Below are 20,436 nucleotides of genomic sequence, written 5' to 3' on the forward strand. Positions count from 1 at the left end.
AGGCTGCCTCCACCAAGGGCACTGCTCCCCTACGGACTTTTGTGCCCCACAGAGGAGCCTCATGGAGAAGACACCTTGGTGCTCAGGCTATAGCGATGTGGCTCATTGCCTGTATGTGGGCAGCTGTAATGACCCCTGTGTATCTTTGGCTATAAAGGTGGGGCTGTGGTCCTCCTCGGATGAGATGGGGAGAGGGGTTTCCATATCAGTACTTGGAAACTGGATTACTCTGCTCTCAGCAGTTTCTAGTATCTTCTTAGGGGAACGACTGGGGAAAATCGTCCTCCAGCTCTTGTGCTGCCATCGAGTGACATGGGAGTGACAATGCCAAATAAATCTTTGATATCACAACTGTATCTCATTTGAGATCATCCCATGTTCCTCTTTACTTGCTGCTGTAGGGCAGGACTGACACCTGCACTATCCACAGCAGAGCCTACTGCTCCCAGTGGCACTGCCAGCAACTACCAGGCAGAGGTCATAAAAGGGACTTGACAGTGGCAAGACACTGTAGGGGCTTTCCACGAGAAAGGGAATAGCTTTTGCTTTGAGAACTGCTACCTTTTCACTGCCTTTTCTTCCTTGGACAGGTGCCCCTGCCCAGAGGGAGCTGATGTCCAACAGCAGCTCCATCAGCCAGTTCCTCCTCCTGGCCTTTGCAGACACACGGGAGCTGCAGCTCCTGCACTTCTGGCTCTTCCTGGGCATCTACCTGGCTGCTCTGCTGGGCAACAGCCTCATCATCACCACCATAGCTTGGGACCACAGCCTTCACACCCCCATGTACTTCTTCCTCCTCAATCTTGCCCTCCTTGACATGGGCTCCATCTCTACTACTGTCCCAAAATCCATGGCAAATTCCCTCTGGGACACCAGGGCCATCTCCTACAAAGGATGTGCTGCACAGGTCTTTCTGTTCATCTTTTTCATTTCATCAGAGTATTTTCTTCTCACCGTCATGTCCTACGACCGCTACGTTGCCATCTGCAAACCCCTGCACTATGGGACAGTTCTGGGCAGCAGAGCTTGTGCCAACATGGCAGCAGCTGCCTGGGGCAGTGGGTTTCTCTATGCTGTGCTGCACGCAGCCAATACATTTTCACTTCCCCTCTGCCAAGGCAATGTCCTGGACCAGTTCTTCTGTGAGCTTCCTGAGATCCTCAAGCTCTCCTGCTCAGATGCTTACCTCAGAGAATTTAGACTTCTTCTATTTAGCACTTTTGTCTTTTTGGGATGTTTTGTGTTCATCGTGCTGTCCTACGTGCAGATCTTCAGGGCCGTGCTGAGGATCCCCTCTGAGGAGGGTCGGCACAAAGCCTTTTCCACCTGCCTCCCTCACTTGACTGTGGTCTCTCTGTTCCTGAGCACTGCTATATTTGCCTACCTGAAGCCCCCCTCCATCTCCTCACCATCCCTCAATCTAGTGGTGGCTGCTCTGTACTCAGTGGTGCCCCCAGCAGTGAACCCCCTCATCTACAGCATGAGGAACCAGGACCTCAAGAATGCAGTGTGGAAACTGATTACTCAATGCTATCTAGAAGCTACACAGTGTCCATCTTCCTCAACACATCCCTCATAATTTAATTTGTACAGGCCCACCCCATCTTTACTCAGGATTATTTGTTGTTATTGTTGTTTGTTTTGCTTGTGTAAATGTTGCTCTCAAAAACATGTGGACACCCTGGTTTTATTTTATTCTCACCCTTTCTAGTGTAACCCAGCAAGTGTGTCAGCAAGGAGCTACACCCCATCTTTAATTAAAGGAAATAAATGCACTCTCAATGACTGGTCAGTCTGACACCAAATCAACTAAAAAGGGAACAAATCCTCATAAGTTCCTTAGTTAGAGGGGAGATGAAAGACCTAAACCCTTCCTTAGAGAACGGGCAATATGGAAATCATGGAGAAACCAGCTAGAAACGGGTATGTTCCCAGCACTTAGAGAATTCTCTTAGTTTCTCTCATATTTGTTCTTAGGAAAACCCTCACCATTGTGGGGGTGGTGGCAAACCAACACTTGCACATCTCCAGGGGCTTCTTCGTGGGCATTTGTTCTCCCTGGACACCTTCTGCAGATCTACCACCCTGCCCCAGCGGATGGCTGGTTGTGTGGCAGAGGACATCCTGGGGTTCCTGCTGTGTCCTGCACATTTACTTGCCCAGAGTGTTTCTCCTGGCAGTCACATGGGATGGTGAGCACTGGGCTGTGTGCCACCCCCTGCCTTTCCCAAACTCTTGAACTGAAACTTCTGTCTCCAGAGGGCAGCTGTGTTTCAGACAGGAACCTTTCTGATGCATGAGCTGGTTTGCAGGCAGGGTTCCTCTGGGATGATGCAGGGCATCACCTTCCTCCAGTGCTGCTGGGTAGGCTGTGAAGGGGCCTCTCAAGCACAGCAACATGATGTGTCCCCCTACGTGCTGGCTGTGAGGTTGCTTCTGACTGATCATAAGCAGGGTAATACTCTGCAGCCTTGAAAGTCATCAGAAATCTGTCCCCAAAAAGATGACACATTTGGTAAGGTCAGGAGAAGCCGGAGAAAAAGAGATGGGAGATCTGGAGGGTGTCCTGGTTCTGTCCAAAACAGAGTTAACTTCCCCGAGCAGCAGGCACAGGTGAGTGGAGCTGGCCTGGGCTGTTTTCCACACCAGCACAGGTGAGTGGAGCCGGCCTGGGCTGTTTTCCACACCAGCACAGGTGAGTGGAGCTGGCCTGGGCTGTTTTCCACACATTATGATCTCTCAAGGTCCCTTCCAACTCCTAATATTCTGTGATTCTGTGATCTTAAAACACCTCCCCTCTTAAAGCACACACCTTGGAGCTGCCTGCCTCTCCCCACACCAGCCTGCCTTTGTGCTGAGCATGATGTAATTGGCATGGAATACCCTCTTTGGCCAGTTTGGGTCACCTGTCCTGGCTGTGTCCCCTCCCAGCTCCCTGGGTGCCTCCCACCTTCTCATTAGCAGGGCAGTATGAATGACTGAAAAGTCTTTGACTGCTTGGCCACAACTAAACCATCCCTGTGTTATCAGCACTGCTGTTAACAACAGCATTGTCTTGGCAGAAGGGTAGTGAAAAACTAACAGATGTGTGCAGAAATTCATTGAGAAACCCACTGCCCCAGGCAGCTGCTGCCATGTGGACACAAGCTCTGCTGCCCAGGAGGGTCCCGTAGTGCAGGGGGTGGCAGATGGCAACATGGTGGCCATAGGACATGATGGTCTGAAGGGAAAACTCTGCCCCAACTAAGGCGGCCGCCGGTGCAGCTCAGTCCATCCCCATCCCACACATCCTGGGTGGGAAATGGCCACAGTGTCCCAGAGGCAACTGACCACAAATTTGGTGAGAGTGGTAGAAATGAAGGGGAAGTTTGGGGAGGAAGAAGTACATGGGTCATCTGCAGACTTGATGAGGGTGCCCTTGTTCCCAATGTCTATGACACTGATGAAGATATTAAATGGCATTGGTCCCAGTATGGATCCCTGTGGGACACCACTTGTCACCCCTCTCTATCTGGACATGGAGCCATTGACCTAAGTACCCTGTGAATGTGACCACCCAGCCTTATCCATCAGATAGTCCACCCTTCATGACTGTATTTCATCTCCAGCCTGCAAAGAAAAAAGCAGATGTTGGGACAGCATAGGACAACTTGTGATAGAGACCCCAAAGAGTGCTGACCAGGCTGGAAGTCACTGGGAGACTCCATGGCTTTTCCCCATCACTATAGCAGTCATCTCTGCCACCGAGGCCAATGAGGAGACATGTTGTCCTAAGGCACTGGGAGGGCTCACTGCCTCCTTGCACACCCCTGGTAAGACTGGGAACTGTCATCCCACCGTCTTTCTCTTGGCATCACACACCCCACATCCCATTGCCCCAGGAAGAACCCTGAGCAATGCCTGAGGCAGAGGGTCTGCCTTCCCTGGGGCTGGAGGTCAGGGCTTGGCCTTTCTGCTTCATCAGATCAAGCCAGGGCTTTCTCAGCATCTCAGCTGCTTGTACATTGCCTTTGCCTACCAGCAATCATGGCCTCCAATTACTGTTCTAAGGAGTCCTTGTGGAGGCTTTGCCAGCCATGGGGCTCAGCAGGACTCATTAAAACTTCAAGGTAGTTTGTGTTTTGCTTTTGACACTTTTTTGCTTTGTCCTTTTGTTCAATTTCTTCCAAGCAACCGAGTTTCAAGGACTCAGGACCAAATGCACCGTGGGGCTCATTAAAACAAAGCAAACCTTAATGAGCATTGTCTCTTCCTGAAGTTTTCTTCAAGTCTTCTAGAACTGTACAGACAATTGGAGCTGTTCCCTTGTGTAGTCACACAGAAAGATTTCACAGTGCTTCTAATAAACTGGAGGTTTCATTTTAAAGGGTGCAGTTTACTACTTTTCAGCAATCACAAAGGGATCACAAAGGCTGCTTGTGGGCTCCATGGGGAGGTTTCAAGCTAGGGGCATGGTTCAGTCCTGGCACCTTTGGCTTGGGAGCTACTGCTGGACGTTTGGCATGTTTGGAATGGAATGCTGGTAGAACCAAGAAATGACATAAAACCTCCTGGCTTGAAACCTCCCCATGGAGCCCACAAGCAGTCCCTCTGACCCTGGGGCTCTGGGCTTTCCAGCCCAAGGAACAGTCCTAACAGTGCCCAATGTCATTTTTCTGGACTGTCCCCAGAAGCTGCGTGTCCTGGAGCCACACCCTACTCCCCCCACCAGCCCTCCTTCATGCTGAGCATGATGTAATTGGCATGGAACACCCTCTTTGGCCAGTGTGGGTCACCTGTCCTGGCTGTGTCTCCCCGCAGCTTCCTGGGCTGCCCCCACCTTCTTGTTAGTGGGGCAATATGAATAATTGAAAAGTCCTTGACTGCTTGGCAACAACTGAACCCATCCCTGTGTTACCAGCACTGCTCTCATCCCAACTCCCAAACACGGCATTCCACCATCTGCTAGAAAGAAAATTAACTCTACCATCAGTGAAACCAGGACAGCAGGTCATTAATAAAGATATTAAAGACAAATGGGCCCAGCACAGAGCCCTGAGTAACACCCCTGGTGACTGGCTGCCAACTGGATTGTAACTCCATTCACCACCACTCTCTGGGCTCAGCCTTCCAGAGGTCCCACGAGCTGCAGGGCAGGCCATCAAAGCTCATCACTCCATCTGGGAGTTTCCACCAGGCGGTGCCAGTGGTTGCAGCACCCAAGAGATCCCCAGCCCTGTGAGCAGCAGTAAGTCTTGTTCTGACCGTGGGGATCTGCTCTGGCTGGAGAGGAGCTGCTGGGAGCAATGGATTAGCTCTATGCTCCCTCCCTTCCTCCCCCTCCTTGAGGGGTTCCATGGGGTTGGTCTAGAGTTTCCCAAGTTCTCCTTGGTATGCTGCCTTTTCTGGTGGAGATCACAGCTGGACCCCAGTCCTCCAGCTCAGATGTGGCTGAGGAGCCTTGTCTGGGCTGACTTTTGGGGTAAGGGCTGACACACAGGGTGGGGAAGGGCATGTCTCAAGGTCATGTGCTTTGCACAGGGACTGAAGGACAGCAGAACAAGTACATGGGTTCTGGGTCAATACTTTGATTCAGTGCAAGCCCTGACACAGGTCTTCTGTCCCATGCCACATATCATGAGAGATGATACCACTGAGAGATGGCACTTCACTTCTCAGACCTGATCCTGCCTGGTCTCCAAACACACACTGATGGCTCATGTTGAGCTTTACGTCAACCAACTCTGCCTTCTCACCAGAGCTGCTCTCAATCCATTCCCCACAGCTTACAGCTGTGCTTGGGGTTGTGCCAACAAATGTGCAGGACCTTGCCCTTAGTGTTGTGGAATGTCACACGGTTTACATGGCCCATGTCTCAAGCCTGTCAAAGTCCTCCTGGATGGAATCCCTTCCCTCCAGGCTGTTGATGGCTCCACACAACTTGGTGTCATTGGCAAGTTCTCTGAGGGTGCACTCGATCCCACTTTCCATGTTATCATACAAAGATGATAAAACAGTTTGGTCCCAGGACTGATGCCTGTGGAACTCATCTTGATTTAGACATTGAGCCATTTGCTACAACTCTTTAAGTGTCACCATCCAGACAACTCCTTGTCCAGCTAGGATGGTCCCTTCTTTAGGGAGGCCCACCCCCAGGCACATACTGTCCCTCTAGATGTCATTTGTTCTACTGGGGACTCCAGATTCCCCTTCAGAACATCAGACAGCCAGCATTCAGCTCTGCTGCATACCCTGGGGAGGTAATTCAGGGTTTGTTCACACTAACACCAGTGGCACTGGGCAGAAACACCAGAGGTCTGAGTCCAGACCTCACCCCCCATAACATCTCCCTGTGCCCTCTCCTCCTCACACCACGGAGAACTGAAGTACAGCACGACCCATGGCGAGTGCGGTGCCGGCAGCCACGGCTGACTTCAGCTGGAAGATGTTCTGTCTGTGTGCAGCACAGCACAGAGAAACCCACTGCCCCAGGCAGCTGCAGCCATGTGGACACAAGCTCTGCTGCCCAGGAGGGTCCTGGAGTGTGAAGGGTTTCAGATGGCAGAGCAGGACCTTCAGGGAGCATCTTGCCTCTTGTTCATATTCCCGTTCTTGCACCAGCTCAGTTCTGTAGCCCTACATGTATCCAGCCCCACTGGGCCAGCACTACAAAGGGCATGGTCTGCATGACAGACCTCAGTGCCCTGCCCCTGAGGGCTTGGTTCTCACTCAGTGTAGATGGAGTTGAAAGATCATCCCAAACCTGGACCACGGTGAATGGCCAGGCCTGCAGAGGAGAGGTACCGGACCCCAGAACTGGGAGTTAAAGAGGTGACACTGGGGCTCTGGGTGAACCCACCATGTGGGGGAGACTGAAGGACACGTTTTGGGCAGAAGGGCAGCAGTCACCTGACATGGTTTCTGGGTCATGCGTCCTGCAGTGCAAGCCCTGAGGCAGGGTCCCACCTCCCTTGGCTTGCACTGCCCCACACCACCCTTTCAAGAGAGAGGACAGCACAAAGGGAATTAGGGGCACCAGCTCTTCTTAAGCCACTTTCCAAGCCTGGTGGAGCAGGAGGACAGCAAGGACCTCTAGCCCTCTGCCCTGAGCCAGTGTTAGTGCTACTGCAGGCACATGCTGACTCCCCTCTTTGAGGAAACAATCTGCAAGTTCAGGCGTGGGGCAGACCAGAAGGTACCTCAGTTAATGCTTGTGACATTTAGAAGAAAAGCCCAGACTTCAGGTACTGCACTGGAGGGGATCCCATTTTATTACAGAGAGAGTAAGAGAATCAGCTCTGATGGTTATCAAAGTAATAAATCACAGAATCACTAGGTTGGAAAAGACCTTTCAGATCATGAAGTATAATTTAACAAAAAAAGAAAAAAACCCCAAAAAATCTCACCCAAACAAAAGAACAGAATAACCCAGAATTCATTTTTGGAGAGCAGTGGGAATGTTCTCAGTGTTCAGAAACATCCATGAAATTACTTTCCTAAAGGACTCCTTAAGCTCCTGGTTCCTCATGCTGTAGATGAGGGGGTTCACTGCTGGAGGCATCACTGAGTACAGAACTGCCACCACCAGCTCAAGTGATGGGGAGGAGATGGAGGGGGGCTTCAGGTAGGTAAACACTGCAGTGCTAATAAACAGGGAGACCACGGCCAGGTGAGGGAGGCAGGTGGAAAAGGCTTTGTGCCGTCCCTGCTGCGAGGGGATCCTCAGCACAGCCCTGAAGATCTGCACATAGGAGAAAATAATGAACACAAAACACCCAAATGCTAAACAGATACAAAACACAAGAAGTCCAACCTCCTTGAGGTAGGAGTGTGAGCAGGAGAGCTTGAAGATCTGGGGGATTTCACAGAAGAACTGGTCCACATTTCCTCTACAGAGGGGTATGGAAAATGTATTGGCTGTGTGCAGCACAGCAGTGAGAAACCCACTGCCCCAGGCAGCTGCTGCCATGTGGACACAAGCTCTGCTGCCCAGGAGGGTCCCGTAGTGCAGGGGGTGGCAGATGGCAACGTAGCGGTCGTAGGACATGACGGTGAGAAGGGAAAACTCTGCCACAATGAAGGTGACAAACAGAAAGACCTGAGCAGCACATCCTGCATAGGAGATGGCCCTGGTGTCCCACAGAGAAATGGCCATAGATTTGGGGACAGTGGTGGAGATGGAACCCAGGTCGAGGATGGAGAGGTTGAGGAGGAGGAAGTACATGGGAGTGTGGAGGTGCTGGTCACAGGCTATGGTGGTGATGATGAGGCCGTTGCCCAGCAGAGCAGCCAGGTAGATGCCCAGGAAGAGCCAGAAGTGCAGGAGCTGCAGCTCCCGTGTGTCTGCAAAGGCCAGGAGGAGGAACTGGCTGATGGAGCTGCTGTTGGACATCTGCTGCCTCTGGACATTAGGTCTATGCATAGAGGAAAGAACAGTGATCAGTTAGTAGAGAATTCTCTGACCATTTCCTATAGAAATCACTCCAAAGTGCCCCCTTTCAAGACAATATTCACTTCTGGGTTCTGCTGTCTGCAGGTGGCACAGGGAGCAGGCTGCTCTGCTGTGGGCTCTGGAGAAGTTACTCCTGCCCTACAGCAAGAGGTGAACAGGGAAACGGGGAGATTGGAGATGAAATTCACTCCTGACATCAGAGAGTTTTCCAGGATTGTTGCTCCCAATTTTCCTGACAGTGGAAAAGAGCCGTGGGGCTTTTGTCTGTGCTGTCCTGGTGTTCACCTCCACAGAACTCTCTGGCATTTCCACTGTCCTGAAAGCGAAACGTTGTGTGCCCTGGGAAGCAAAAAGACCGTCCCTTAATGCAGAGTGAGGAGAGCTGGTCTCTGTGCCATGAGGGCAAAGTCTCTGCTGTGTGGGAGAGGAGACCTGGGATTCCCCAGAGAAGACATCTGCACCGCAGAGGATTTCAGTGAGGTGCCCAGTCCCCTCTTCCACACCGTTTCTGGCAGCAGCTCCCTCTAACTCCCTTCTGTCGTGGTTTAGCCCTGGCTGGAGGCCAGATGTCCACCAAAGTCAGTCTATTACTCCCCTTAGTTAGACAGGGGAGAATATATATATATATTGAGAGGCTCAGGAGTTAAAATAAAGACAGGGAAAGATCACTGTCAGCAATGACGTGGGCAAAACAGACTCAACACAAAGTGAAGAAGAGAAAAACTACTCTACTTTATTACACTGCAACTACAAAGAACAGTGAAGAAACTGGAGTTGAGAGCACGATCAGATCTTAAAACTAACGTACCCAGATCTTAAAACACTTTCCCCCCACCATTCCCTTCTTAGCAGACTTTAGTCAGGATTATGCTCCCTTCTTCCCCCCCGCACGCATTACAGGGGGGCAGGGACTGGGAAAAAATGGGGTTCTTGGTTACTTCTGCATGAGCTGTTTTCCTTTTCCAGATCTTAAAACACCTCTAATCTCCCCTCCCCTGCTCCCTTCTTAGCAGACTTCACTCTAGTCGTGATTTCACTCCCTTCCTCCCCCTGGTCGCAGCACAGGGGTCAGGGACTGGGAGATGGGGGCTTCGCTCAGTCTCTTGCAAGTTGGTTTCCCTCTTGGCAGGGACCCTTCCCAGAAAGACAGCCCTGCACACCCCTGGATGCACACACTGCTTCACACCATGCAGCCATTCCTAGAAGGCAGCCATCATGCCCTGCCCCTCTGATGGCACAGCAGGGCATCCCTGCTCTGCAGCATGTCCTCATCCTCCAGACCAATCTCCGAGTGGTACTTACAGGTCCTGTAGGCTGTGTGATGTACCAATTTTGGGAGATCTCACCAGGATCTGCAGATGCAATGCCCTGCAGTCAAAGGCTTATTGCCTCTGAAAAGTTCTCCTCCACTGAGCTCTCAGCATCCACCCACCCCTGAATGACTTTAAGACCTCTCAGCCTTGATTCCCTCCCCTCACTGCCTGGAGGCTGTGCCTCGTGGAGGACGTGCTCCTGTGCAGAGGTCCCTCTCTGCAGTACTACCACGACCTATGAGCTCCTTCTATCCCAGGGGACCAGCTCAGCAGCAGAAAACCAGCCCAAGATGATACTTTCTCTGCCTCCTCTGGGCTGCCTCCAGGGGAACCTGCTCTATCCCCCGCACTGGATTCCACCTGAGAGATGGTGTCCTGAACAGTCAGAATTGACACATCAGAGGTGATACCTCCAAGGTCCAAGATAAGAACATGGCCTTCAGCACCAATCTTTGTCCAGTATTGCAGCAGTGATCAGCTCATTAATAATTGTGAGAACTCATCTACAGGAGACAGTCTCCTGGTTTGGTTGTTAAGGCTGTTGAAGGATTTAGATGTGGTGGGACAGCTTGCTGAGCTGGGGTGTTGCAATGGGAGGATACAGGCTCTGCTGGAGGGATTGGTAGGGAGGATGAGGACAGGGAGATGTCCCCTGTGTGAAGGAGCAGCTTGGATGTATGGAGGTCCTCAACAAGATGGGTAACAGGTTGAGTTGGCTTGTGTGAATCACAGACTCACCGGGTTGGAAAAGACCTTTAAGCTCATCGACTCCAACTGTCCCTGTCCTGTGCTGACCCAGATCCCTGAGCACCTCATCTCCCCTCTGTTAAACACACCCAGGGGTGGGGACTCAGCCCCTCCCTGGGCAGCCTGTGCCACAGCCCCACAACTCTGCCAGGGAAGAACTTTTCCCTCCCATCTGAGCTGACCCTGCCCTGGGGCAGCTTGAGGCCATTGCCCCTTGTCCCATCTCCTGTCCCCTGGCTGAAGAGACCTTCATCATCTCTGTAGCCTCCTCTGGAATCTCTCCAGGAGATTCCTGGCTTTTTTATCCCAGGGAGCCCAGACCTGACACAACACTCCAGGTGGGGCCAGACCAGGGCAGAGCAGATGGGGAGGATCCCCTCCTGTGACCTGCTGGCCACACTCCTCCTGATGCCCCCCATTGGCTCCCTTGGCCCCTGGGGCACACTGCTGGCTCATGGCCACCCTGTCATCTACCAGCACCTCTAGGTCCTTCTTTGCAGATCTCCTTTCCAACAGGTCACCCCCAGCCTGTACTGCTTCAAGCAGTTATTCCTTCCCAGGTACCAGACTCTCCACTTGCTTTTGTTGAACCTCATCTGGTTTCTCCCTGCCCAGCTCTCCAGCCTGGCCAGGTCTCTCTGGATGGCAGCGCAGTGTTCTGCGTGTCAGCCACTCGTCCCAGATCTGGATCACCAGGTACTTGCTGAGGGTGGACGCTATTCCCTCATCAAGACCAGGACAATCCCCTCCCTGCAAAGGCTGGCAAGGCTGTGCTTCAGACTTCCATTACAAATGCAAGCCAGGAGCCTCCTGGATCTTCCTCAACTCTCCTGGCAAGGACTGCGCTGCCTTCACCCCACTGATCTCTTCAAGGAGATTCGGGGACAGAGCCATAGCCTAGGAGAGGTGAATGGGGGTGAGACCCAGGGCAGGGTCCCTGGGGGCCAGGAGCTTTGCCCCCACTGTGGTCTCAGGGCAGCACTAAAGTGCTGTGGGCCCCGCAGGAGGGGGCATCTGGCAGGGGAGCAGCGAGGGCACCAGGAAGAACCTCTACCTTGGCAATGCCGCTCTTGTTCTCCTCTATCTTCTGCAACATCTGCCCCACATCAGCAGCCACGTCGGCAACTGGGGAGAAGTTATATATTGGGAGGCTTAGGACAGGAGATAAGGACAGAGGGATCACTCTCCATTTAGTGCAACGGGCAAAACAGACTCAGCACAGAATAAAGGAAAGAAATGTGATTTATTACTACTACAACTAATACACCCATTGAACTAGAACAAGATCAGAATGAGAAGCAGCCAGGTCTTAAAGAACCTTCTTAGCAGACTTAAACCTCATCATGATTTTACTCCCTTCTTCCCCCCCCAATATGGCACGGGGATGGGCAGGGAAGCAGGCAAGCTGCTTTTCTTCCCCAGATCTCAACACTTGTACTGCCCCCCACCCCTGGCCTCTTGGGGCACTTGACTTGAATCATAAACTCGCTCCCTTCTTCCCCCCATTGCAGCACAGGGAGGGGCAGGGAATGGGGAATGGGGGTTTTTAGCCCATTCCTCCCAAGTTGTTTTCCTTCTCAGCTGGGGGAGGAGGGGGGCATTCCACATACACACACACCCCCTTCCCCTGCGGCACCGTGGGGTCCCCCCCACGAGATACATTCCTATCCACAAACTTCTGCAGCCCGAGTCCTCTCTGTGGGGGAGTCATCTCCTCACCACAGGCCTCTCAGCAGGACTCCCTTCCATAGGGTGCTGACGTTGGGGCCCAGACTCCCCCGGCCTGGTCCCCCGCAAAGTCACAAGTCCCCCAGCAAACCTGCTGAGGCGGGGATCAATCTCTGCACAGGCCAGAGATGTCTCTGCTGCCCGTCCTCATCCGCGGGCTGCGAGGGGACACCCGCTCCACCATGGTCTTCCCCAGGAGCTGCAGGGGAATCTCTTTTCGCATTCAAGGCCTGGCCTTGGTGTCTGTGCAGCTTGTTACATCTTCTCACTCCCTTCTCCGTGGCAAAGTGCCCCTGCCAGCAGGTTTTTTTCTCCTATGTGTGATTCACAGAGGCGCTGTGACCATCCCGATGGGCTCGGCCACAACTCTGGCCTTGAAGTGGCCGATGTTTACAGTCTGGGGCTGGCAGAAAGCTGTAACTGAGGCTTACAAAAGCCACCTCAGCAGCACAGCTACACAAAACTGCAGGAGGAGCCTATCCAGATCTCCAGACACTGTCACTAAGGATACACCCAGGGAGATGTGAAAAGGGAGGCCATCATGCCAGGGACACATACAAAAATCTCTGGATGACGCAGGTTTGCATCATGTGTCTCAATCAGTGGAGGGACTTCAGACACCTCTGGGCAAATATGATCATCCACAGAGAAAATGTCAAAAGCACAAGGGGTCCCCAGTTACATTGTCAGTGGCTACTGTGCAGACATGGGCAGCAGCTTATGGCTTCTGAAAGACAATTGACTGAATCAGCTTCTTCAGCGCATCCTTCAGCTCCTGGTTCCTCATGCTGTAGATGAGGGGGTTCACTGCTGGAGGCACCACCGAGTACAGAACTGGCACCACCATGTCCAGCAAGGGAGAAGAGATGGAGGGGGGCTTCAGGTAGGCAAACATAGAGGTGCTGATAAACAGGGAGACCACGGCCAGGTGAGGGAGGCAGGTGGAAAAGGCTTTGTGCCGTCCCTGCTGCGAGGGGATCCTCAGCACGGCCCTGAAGATCTTCACATAGGACGCCACAATGAACACAAAACACCCAAAAGCTATAGAAAAACTTAAACCAAGAAGCCCAATTACCCTGATGTATTCCTGAGAGCAGGAGAGCTTGAGGATCTGGGGGATTTCACAGAAGAACTGGTTCAGGGCATTGCCCTTGCAGAGGGGTATGGAAAATGTATTGGCTGTGTGCAGCACAGCAGTGAGAAACCCACCAGCCCAGGCAGCTGCTGCCATGTGGACACAAGCTCTGCTGCCCAGGAGGGTCCCGTAGTGCAGGGGGTGGCAGATGGCAACGTAGCGGTCGTAGGCCATGACTGTCAGTAGACAGTACTCTGCTACTACCAAGAAGAGAAATAAAAAGACCTGTGCAGCACATCCTGCATAGGAGATGGCCTTTGTGTTCCCAAAGGAGTTGGCCATGGATTTAGGAACTGTTGTGGAGATGCAGCCCAGATCTAGAACAGAGAGGTTGAAGAGGAAGAAGTACATGGGGGTGTGGAGGTGATGGTCACAGGCTATGGTGATGCTGATGAGGCCGTTGCCCAGCAGAGCAGCCAGGTAAATGCCCAGGAAGAGCCAGAAGTGCAGGAGCTGCAGCTCCCGTGTGTCTGCAAAGGCCAGGAGGAGGAACTGGCTGATGGAGCTGCTGTTGGACATTTGCTGCCCTTGTGCACAGCCTCCTGTCCTTAGAGGAATGGTCCATAAAACATCTGGGGAGATTTCACTGAGGAAAAACAAGGCTTTTATCTTAGACTCTCACCCTGTCACTGTCTCCCTGCACCATTTCTTTTTCATTTCCAGAAGACTTAACCTACAACTGCACGGTCACTCTTAAGGACTGAGGACAGTAGGAAGCAGTTTAGGAGGTTTGGAGATTTTACAGTTCCCTCCATCTCACCTGGGAACTGTGCTTACATGTATCTGAAACCTACAGAATTGCTGCTCCCCTCAGGGAGAACACAGAGTGTCCTGCTGTGCAAACAGATTCCCTGTGGCTCAGTGTAGAAGAAGAGGAGCTGGTCTGTCCCTCCGACTTATTCTGAGCTGATCTGGACTCATCGTGCGTGAGACAGGGAGCGATCACACCTGTGTGTTACCCTGAAAAAAAACCACACACGTTACTGAGACCACTAAACATCTCCCCCTGCCTCAGGTCCCAGCACCCCACTTGCAGCCAAGGACACCCACAGCTCATTGCACCAACCCCACAGCATTTCCTCCAGTGCAGCATCTCTGGGCTTCTCCACGGGGCTTCCAGAGAAGAAAAGGTGCAAGGGGACAAGTTTGCCTTCTGCAGAGCAATTCACAGCTCGGAAGGACACCCCAAGGAGAGAGCCAAGTGTCCTGGCAGCAGCATCTGGTGTAGAGAAAGCTAGCTCATGCTTAATCCCCACAGCCCCACAGCATAAACAGGAGCTGGGACACTTCCTTCACATAGATAGAGCTGCATGGAGGGACCCTCAGGATCATCCCATGGCTCTGCAGCTGAAACTCCCATCCCCAGAGAGCCTGACAGCAAGAGAAGGGCCATACAGGCAGAACTCAGACCAGTGGGGAAGGACGGGCAAGGCCAGGGAGGGTCCGGCTGAGAGAGGCCAGGGCAGAGGCCGCCAGGCCCTCAGGGCAGCGTGACCCTTCCCCAGCTGGAATGCCACCTCCCCAGCACCAGCACTGCAGGACAGCTGCTCTCCAGGCCTGTGCTCTGCAGAGGGACCTGGGCACGTGGCTGGAGAGCTGCCCCACAGCTCTGGCTGCAGAGGAGGTGGTTCATGGCACGGACCCCACACCCTGAGGGCAGGGGCCTGGCTGGTGGGAGAGGAGGCCAGGGGGCTTGCTCCAGGGAAAGGGTCTAGACTGGAGGGGGACATGCTGAGTTTATTCAATTCCCTATAAAACATCACTTCTTTTCATTTCCTCTCATTCCCTGATCACATCCCTGCTGCCTGGAGTTGCTCCTCCTGGGAGGCATTTCCCTGTGCCAGGTCTGTACTGGACAGCACTCCCAGACTCCATCCCAGTATCTGGGCACTCACCTTGGCCCTGCAGAAAGCTGCCAGTTCTCTGGGCACTGGCTGCCTGCATCTTCCTGTCTGCTGGTAGAAAGTGATAGGTCAGACTAGGGCTGCTGGGCCAGGCAGAGGTGATGGTGGTGCAGAGGAGTGGCTGGAGGCACCTGACCGACCTTCTGGCTGCTCAGAGCTCCAGTTAAGGAGTCTCAGTGACTTGTCAAAACTAAGACATCCCCTCTCATTCCCCAAGAGCTGGAAATTGACCCAGGAATATTCCTTGTCTTTATCATACTCTTTATCTTGACCTTCTCCTTGAAACCTGCTGTTGAAAATATTCTGGGAGTGAGCCAAAGCTCTGAGCAGCCCTGACCCACACAGCACCCTCTCAACTGCTGAAGGACCCTGTCTTGTAGGAGTCATGATCTCCACACAGAGCTTCTTCCTGCAGCACCGTGGGGAGCTCCCTGGGCAGGCTGAATGCTGACCCTGGCAGGCAGCAGAGTCCTCATCCTCTGCAACAGGCACTCTGAGAGATGTTCCTACAGACCCTGTAATCTGTGGGATGTGCCAGCTTTGGGAGATGCCTCCAGGAACTGACCCTGCACTGCCCGGCACCCACGGACTCACCACGCAGAGTGCTGTGAAGATTCCTCCTCCAGTGAGCTCTCAGCAGCCTCCCTCTCCCAAGTGCCTTTAAGCTCTCTCAGTCTCACAGGTCTCCTGTCAGTGCTGAAGCTGTGCCCTCAGCCCTGCTCCTGGGAAGAGCTGTCTCTCTGCAGCACTGCCCGGTTGCCACAAGCTCTGTCCATCCCAGGAGCCCAGCCCAGCAGCAGGGGAGCAGCCCAAGGTGTCACTGTCTCTGTCCCCTCTGGGCTCAGGGGAACCTGATGTGAAACAGGCTGAAGGAACCACTGATGAACCTTCTGTTAGGAGAGAAGAAAGGCTTCATTAGAGATGGCTCATTGTTTTAATAGGAAAAAGACTTGGCTCCAAGAATTATTTTGGGGTTTTTATTGCACCTGTAGCCAGGACACCCAGACAGAGACAGGGACTGATCTCTTTTACCTCTGCTGAGGGAAGGGATTCAGCCCCCATTCCATGTTGGCAGTCCTGGGGCTAGAAGTAGATGCAGCTGTCCCCCATCTCACAGCACAGCCCCACTGGGGGTGGGATTCCTCTGGCCCCAGAAGGAAGAGAAGCCAGCAGTGATGGAATTGTGGTGGGAGATTGAGTCAGGGTGAGAAAGCAAGCACAGGCCCTTCTAAGCATCCCAAGGAAGACTCTGTGTGTGGAAGCCAGGGCCTCACTGGGGTCTTTAGTGGCCCCAGCAATTTCTGGAAGGGGAACACAGCAGGATGCAAAGAGTCCAGGCAGCAAATGCAATGGGAGTCACAAGCACAGCATTGCCAGCCTTTGCAGGGAGGGGATTGTCCTGCCCTGCACTGCTCTGGCTTCACCTTGAGTACCCTGGGCAGTTTTGGATGCCACAGTACAAGAGAGACACGAAGCAATTGGTTAGTGTCCAGAGGGGGACAGTGAGGATGTTGAAGGGTCTGGAAGGGAATTCTTACGGGGAGAGGCTGAAGTCCCAGGGAAAGTCAGGACCAGGGTTCCCAAGAATAGTAACAGCACCGAGCTTGACTGAGTTCCAGAAGCATCTGGACCATGCACTCCCATGCTCTGGCCTGGCTGGCCCTGTGTTGAACCAGGAGTTGGACTCAATGAGCCTTATGGGTTCCTTTCAACTCAGGAGATTCTATGATTCTATGGTTCTAACCCTTCCCAGACCACAGGAGAGAAGGGCCTGCGTTCAGGGGTGATGAGAGAGAGCAAGACAGTGTCACAAGGAGGTCAGACTCCATCAGCTATGACAGTTCCTGGAGCCTGGGGGACTCCCTGAAATTTGGCATCGTTCAAAAAGTCCCCAAGCATGACCTGGGGAACTAAAGGCTGCCTACCTTCACTTTGCATGAGGGACGTGTACCACAGCATACCCTCTTGTATGGAATTCCCAGGGTGTGGCTGAGGAGGTGATAGGATCAACACAGGGCACAGTGGGCATGAGCATCCTCATTGCTTCCTGGGATGCAAGGACTGCATCTGTGGGTGAGGGGAATGCAGTGGACACCAGAAAGGCTTCACACACCACCCCCCCACCCCCCCCCCCAGATGTGTGTCTGCTCAAGAACAAACATGCTGGAGGGATGGGTCAATAGAACCTTCCTGATACCCAGCAAGGGCAAATCCAACGTCCTTCTCCTGGGCTGGATGATCCTGTGGATGTGACACAGTCTGGGAACAGCCTGTCTGGTTTACAGCTCTGCAGAAACATTTCTCTACACAAAGCATTGGGAGAAATGTGCTTTTGATTGGGCTGTGTACATTAATATTTGTATAGAAGGTAGAGAACATGTTGTCATCTTTCTTGACCCTGTCCATGGCTTATGACACAAGCCTTGAGAATCCAGAGATCCACCTCACCGTCCTGCAGATGAAGCTGGCAGAGTTGTGACAGACAGAACTCATCTGTGGATGTTTCAACTGCTGCCTCACACCTGCACTCAGAGAGCATGCAGTCACCCCCACAGAAGTGGCCGCAGGCTCCAAGAGACATGCAGGTAGCTGAAGCCCTTATGTAGGGCAGGGGAGTATTACCCAGGACATACAGGAGCCTTTCTGAGGCAGGAGCTGGTGGCCAGGCAGAACAGGCCAAGGCATCTCAGATGAGACAACTGATTTCTCTCTTGCCTAGATATCCTGGTTTTGGCCCCAGACTTAAAAAATCTCCCCCCACCTCTCCCTTCTTCACAGACTGAACGTTCTTCCTCGTTTCTCTCCCTTCTCCCCCCAAGGGTAGCACGGGCAGGAGATGATGGGGGATGGGGGAATCGGCCTTTCAGTCAGTTCCTCACAAGTTTTTCCTTCTTAGCAGGGGGGACACATTCCTCACCCCCTTCCCCTGCTGCACTGTGGGGTCCCACCCATGGCAGACAGTCCTCCATGAACTTCTCCAGCGTGAGTCCTGTCCCATGGGGCTTCAGCCCTCCCCCAGCTGCTCCATGTGGGTCACTGCTATGGGGGCAGTCATCAATCACAGCATGTCTCTCAGTCCCTCAGGCCCAGACTGCCCCAGCCTGGTCCCCCCATGGGGTCACAAGCCTCCCCCCCACCAGCAAACCTGCTCTGGGATGGGTCTCTCTTTCCAAGGGCTGCAAGTGCAGGTCACAGCATCTTCTTTATGTCTCCACCTGTTGTGGCCTCTCCAGGGGCAGCAGGTGGGATCTCTGCTCCCCATCATCTTCCACGGGCTGCAGGGGAACAACCTCTTTCACCGTGGTCTTCTCAATGGGCTGCAAGGGAATCTCTCCTCTGGCTCCTGGAGCACCTCCTCTCCCCACTTCCTCACTGACTTTGGTGTCTGCAAAGTTTCTTACATCATCTCAACCTTCTCTGGTGCCAAAAGCATCCACTTGCCTTTTGTTTTTCTCATAAATATGATTCACAGAGGTGCTGTGACCGTTGCTAATGGGCTCAGGCCAGCTTTATCAGGCCTGCAGAAAGCTTCTAGCTGGTTCTTGCAGAAGCCACCCCTGCAGCCCCCCCCCCCCCTTTACCTACCAGATCATTGCCATGCAAAGACACAACATTCCACCTCTCACCTCTGCGAATCACAAAGTTTTTGAATTGTCATTAAAATCCACATTTCTGACTCAAATTCCCCACAATTAGTACACTCTCTGCCTATGTTCAGTTTGTTCTGACCGTTCTGTCTTACAATTATTGTCCTTATCTCAAATTCCTGGAGCCCCCTCTTGGGCACCAAAAGGGACTGTACATGCCCCAGCACCATGTAGTCGCTCTGTTGAAAAGGGAGGGGGTGGGTGGGACTTGGTCAGGGAGGGGGAGGGAAAAGAAAGGGTTGGGATAAGGACAGTTTACTGGGAGAGAGAGAGAGAGAGACAACAGTAACTGGACTTTATAGAAAAATACACCAGACTGGTGACACATGATGTGGTTTCTCACCAAACCACACAGCTCAGGCCGTACAGCTCAGAGCCATCCCAAAACCAGACCCTCCCCAAAAACATGCATCCTGGAGCCAAGTGCTCCTCTCCCCCCCAATCCCCCCTTTCTGCTGAGCATGATGTAATTGGTATGGAATACTCTCTTTGACCAGCCTGGGCAAGTGCACCCATGGTGGCCAACACCATTATTATCCCTGCCTTCCCTACAATGGAGTCTGAGTTTTACCAGTGTTAGAACTGGAATTCAGAGGAGCTCATGTGGACTCATCCCTGGCTCCCCATGCAGTACTAAAGGCTTTGAGCTGGCCATGGAACTGAGCAGCTCCCCTGACTTAGGTTGGGTAATGGAAGGATGTACTGAGACAAAGGCCATTCTTCTCAGAGGAAGATCTGTAAATGCAGCCAATGAAGGTGAGGAGGAAAACCACTGAGCTGACCACACTTAACTCTACAGGTGATGGTCACCAACATTCTCAGGAGGGACAGGTTTTGCTGTCATAACCATGAACATCTGCTGGCATCTCATGTGGCCAAAGGCTCAAAATCACTGATCCCAGACACTGTCCTCTTTCTGCATTGCTCCATTGGACCTTGGATCTCCCTGCACATCTCTTGGACCACCTCTGGCCTCTCGGGGATCACCAGGTGTTGGCATCTGAACATCTCTCTCCTAACCTCCATCCCCAATCATTCCCATGGGAGCTGGAACCAGCAGCTCCATGACAGCAGGGGCCTATTTTGTGCCCACCAGAACTGGGAGAAGAGGAATCCCAGCTCCAGTGGGTTTGTGGTAACCATAGGCCAGTGCTGCATCCCCTTCCAGCTCCAGGGCTGCAAAGCAAGGATGAGGTGCATGGAGTCACTGGCCTGACTGCCTTCCCTCCACAGGGGTAAAGGAGACCCCTCCCTGTCCCTGCCTGGGGGTCCTGTCTCATGCGGACACAAGGGAAGGGGATTCTCCTGCCCAGCTCTGGTCTGATCAGGAGCAATGACTCTGCTGGACAGAAGGGTTTCTCCCCAGCTGAGGGAGGGAACGGCAGGGAGGACTTCAGTGCCTGTCTGAGTAGGTTCCCTGGAGCTCCAGGGACACCTTGAAAAGCCCAAAGGGGACAGAGGATATGATGCCTTCACTTGCTCCTCTGCTGTGAGCCAGGCTCCTGGGAGGGTGGGAGCTGATGAAACATTG

General features: G+C 53.0%; 3 protein-coding genes across 3 annotated transcripts; 1 reads left to right on the top strand and 2 right to left on the bottom strand.

Moving 5' to 3' along the window:
- Positions 1 to 613: 613 nt before the first annotated feature.
- LOC311194712 (olfactory receptor 14C36-like) lies at positions 614 to 1,579 on the top strand (the record flags this gene model as incomplete). The annotated part of the gene is made up of 1 exon (XM_084267911.1): positions 614 to 1,579. One exon carries the CDS (start codon positions 614 to 616, stop codon positions 1,577 to 1,579), a length of 966 nt encoding a protein of 321 aa, XP_084124037.1.
- A 5,835-nt stretch (positions 1,580 to 7,414) lies between these two features.
- Positions 7,415 to 8,371, bottom strand: LOC311194713 (olfactory receptor 14C36-like; the record flags this gene model as incomplete). The annotated part of the gene is made up of 1 exon (XM_084267912.1): positions 7,415 to 8,371. One exon carries the CDS (start codon positions 8,369 to 8,371, stop codon positions 7,415 to 7,417), a length of 957 nt encoding a protein of 318 aa, XP_084124038.1.
- Positions 8,372 to 12,937: 4,566 nt separating this feature from the next.
- LOC311194714 (olfactory receptor 14A16-like) lies at positions 12,938 to 13,873 on the bottom strand (the record flags this gene model as incomplete). The annotated part of the gene is made up of 1 exon (XM_084267913.1): positions 12,938 to 13,873. One exon carries the CDS (start codon positions 13,871 to 13,873, stop codon positions 12,938 to 12,940), a length of 936 nt encoding a protein of 311 aa, XP_084124039.1.
- Between the last annotated feature and the right edge of the window lie 6,563 nt (positions 13,874 to 20,436).

Source organism: Gallinula chloropus, assembly GCF_964237585.1.
Source record: "Gallinula chloropus genome assembly, chromosome: 9".
Lineage (NCBI taxonomy): Eukaryota > Metazoa > Chordata > Aves > Gruiformes > Rallidae > Gallinula > Gallinula chloropus.